Here is a 1,877-nt window from a genome sequence, read left to right as displayed (position 1 = left end):
CCCCCAGCACCACAGTGGTTGCAAGCTCACAGTCAGGACAGAGAGTCAAACCCTTGTCTGTTAGCTGTGAGCTCACACTGCTACACCCTGAAGTGCTCCCTGATTTAGTTCATTTAAAGTCCTCTTGTCTGACAGCACTGGCTCCTCGTGATTTTCTTCATATCTCCACAGTGGGAAGCTCCGGGACGTGTGTTGGGGCTGTATTTTGTTGCATATATCCTACTGTTTGTATTGTGCCCCTGTGTCTGACTGCTACACCCTGAAGTGCTCCCTGATTTAGTTCATTTAAAGTCCTCTTGTCTGACAGCACTGGCTCCTCGTGATTTTCTTCATATCTCCACAGTGGGAAGCTCCGGGACGTGTGTTGGGGCTGTATTTTGTTGCATATATCCTACTGTTTGTATTGTGCCCCTGTGTCTGACATCACTGCTGTTTTATGACTGTCCCTGGCCTGATGGAGCTCGTCGTTCAGGGTCTTGATTTCCTCTCTCATGCTTTCTGTTTCATTTTCCAACCTCCTAAGCTCTGTCTGTAGCTTTTCATTATCTTGTTGCAGAAGAATGTTTGCATGTTGCAAATCAACAGTGGTGTGCTGAACATCCTTCAAGCTGTTAGTTAGCTCCTGAACCTTATTTGTCACACTCTCTGTTCCCTGCTGCATGTTGTCCATTGCTCTATCCTTGGACATGATCAGCAGCTCTTTACTCCTTTGGTTATGGAGCATGGACATCTCTTCCATGTACTTTTCATGGGCCTGCAACTCTGCCTTTAGAGCCTCATTTTCATTGTACAGGCCCAGTTTCTCTTTGAAGAGATGTTGACATTCCTCTTCTTTTACCTGTGCAAGTTTCTTAAGATCTTCAACTGTATCATATAGACCCACTCTTTCTTTATGGAAAAAGTCATTTTCATGTTGAAGTTCCTGTTTTTCCTTGTTCCCCGAGCGCTTGATGTTCTTTTTCAGTTGGTCCATTTGTTTCTTGTACTTCTGGTGGGCCTGCATCTCTGTCTTTAGAGCCACAACTTTATTGTACAGGTCCTGTTTCTCTTTGATGAGATGTTGACATTCCTCTTCTTTGGCCTGTGCGAGTTTCTTAAACTCTTCAATTATATCATATAGGCCCACTCTTTGTTTATGGAGAAAGTAATTTTCATATTGAAGTTCCCGTTTTTCCTTGTTCTTTGAGAACTTGATGTTCATTTTCAGTTGGTCCATTTCTTGCTGAAGTTTGCAATTATTGCTGAGGAGGTCAAACCTAAGTTGCAGAAGAATGTTTGCACATTGCAATTCAGCTTGAGGGATGCTCAGCACACCACTGTTGTTAGTTGGCTCCTGAACCTTATTTGTCACACTCTCTGTTTCCTGCTGCATGTTGTCCATTGCTCTATCTTTGGACATGATCAGCAGCTTGTCACTCCTTTGCTTATGGAGCATGGACATCTCTTCCCTGTACTTTTTGTGGGCCTGCAACTCTGCCTTTAGAGCCTCATTTTCATTGTACAGGCCCAGTTTCTCTTTGAAGAGATGTTGACATTCCTCTTCTTTGGCCTGTGTGTGTTTCTTAAGCTCTTCCATTTTATCATATAGGCCGAGTCTTTCTTTAAGGAAAATTTCACTTTCACGCTGAAGTTCCTGTTTTTTCTTGTTCTTTATGCGCTTGATATTCATTTTCAGTTGGTCCATTTCTTCCCTGTACTTTTTGTGGGCCTGCAACTCTGCCTTTAGAGCCGCACTTTTATTGAACAGGTCCTGTTTCTCTGTGAGGAGATGATGACTTTTCTTTGCTTTGGCCTGTGTGAGTTCCTTAAGACCTTCAATTATATGATGTAGGCCCACTCTTTCTTTGTGGAGAAACCTATTTTCATGTTGAAGTTCT

The 1,877-nt window shown here is 43.0% G+C and overlaps 2 protein-coding genes across 4 annotated transcripts in view; one reads left to right on the top strand and one right to left on the bottom strand.

Annotated features, from left to right (window-relative positions):
* The window catches only part of sv2a (synaptic vesicle glycoprotein 2A), a 49,277-nt gene that overhangs the window by 22,804 nt on the left and 24,596 nt on the right, over positions 1-1,877 (top strand). The gene's annotated exons all lie outside the window — the stretch shown is intronic.
* LOC109965571 (ankyrin repeat domain-containing protein 26-like) lies at positions 7-1,871 on the bottom strand. Its single transcript, XM_020609676.1, has 2 exons — positions 392-1,871; positions 7-219 (listed from the first exon to the last, which is right to left on the bottom strand). Exon 1 carries the CDS (start codon positions 1,682-1,684, stop codon positions 392-394), a length of 1,293 nt encoding a protein of 430 aa, XP_020465332.1. The 5' UTR covers positions 1,685-1,871; the 3' UTR covers positions 7-219.

The sequence above is a fragment of the Monopterus albus genome, unplaced genomic scaffold (genome assembly GCF_001952655.1).
Source record: "Monopterus albus unplaced genomic scaffold, M_albus_1.0 scaffold101.1, whole genome shotgun sequence".
In the NCBI taxonomy this organism is placed as follows: domain Eukaryota; kingdom Metazoa; phylum Chordata; class Actinopteri; order Synbranchiformes; family Synbranchidae; genus Monopterus; species Monopterus albus.
This window is presented reverse-complemented; position numbering and strand designations above follow the sequence as displayed.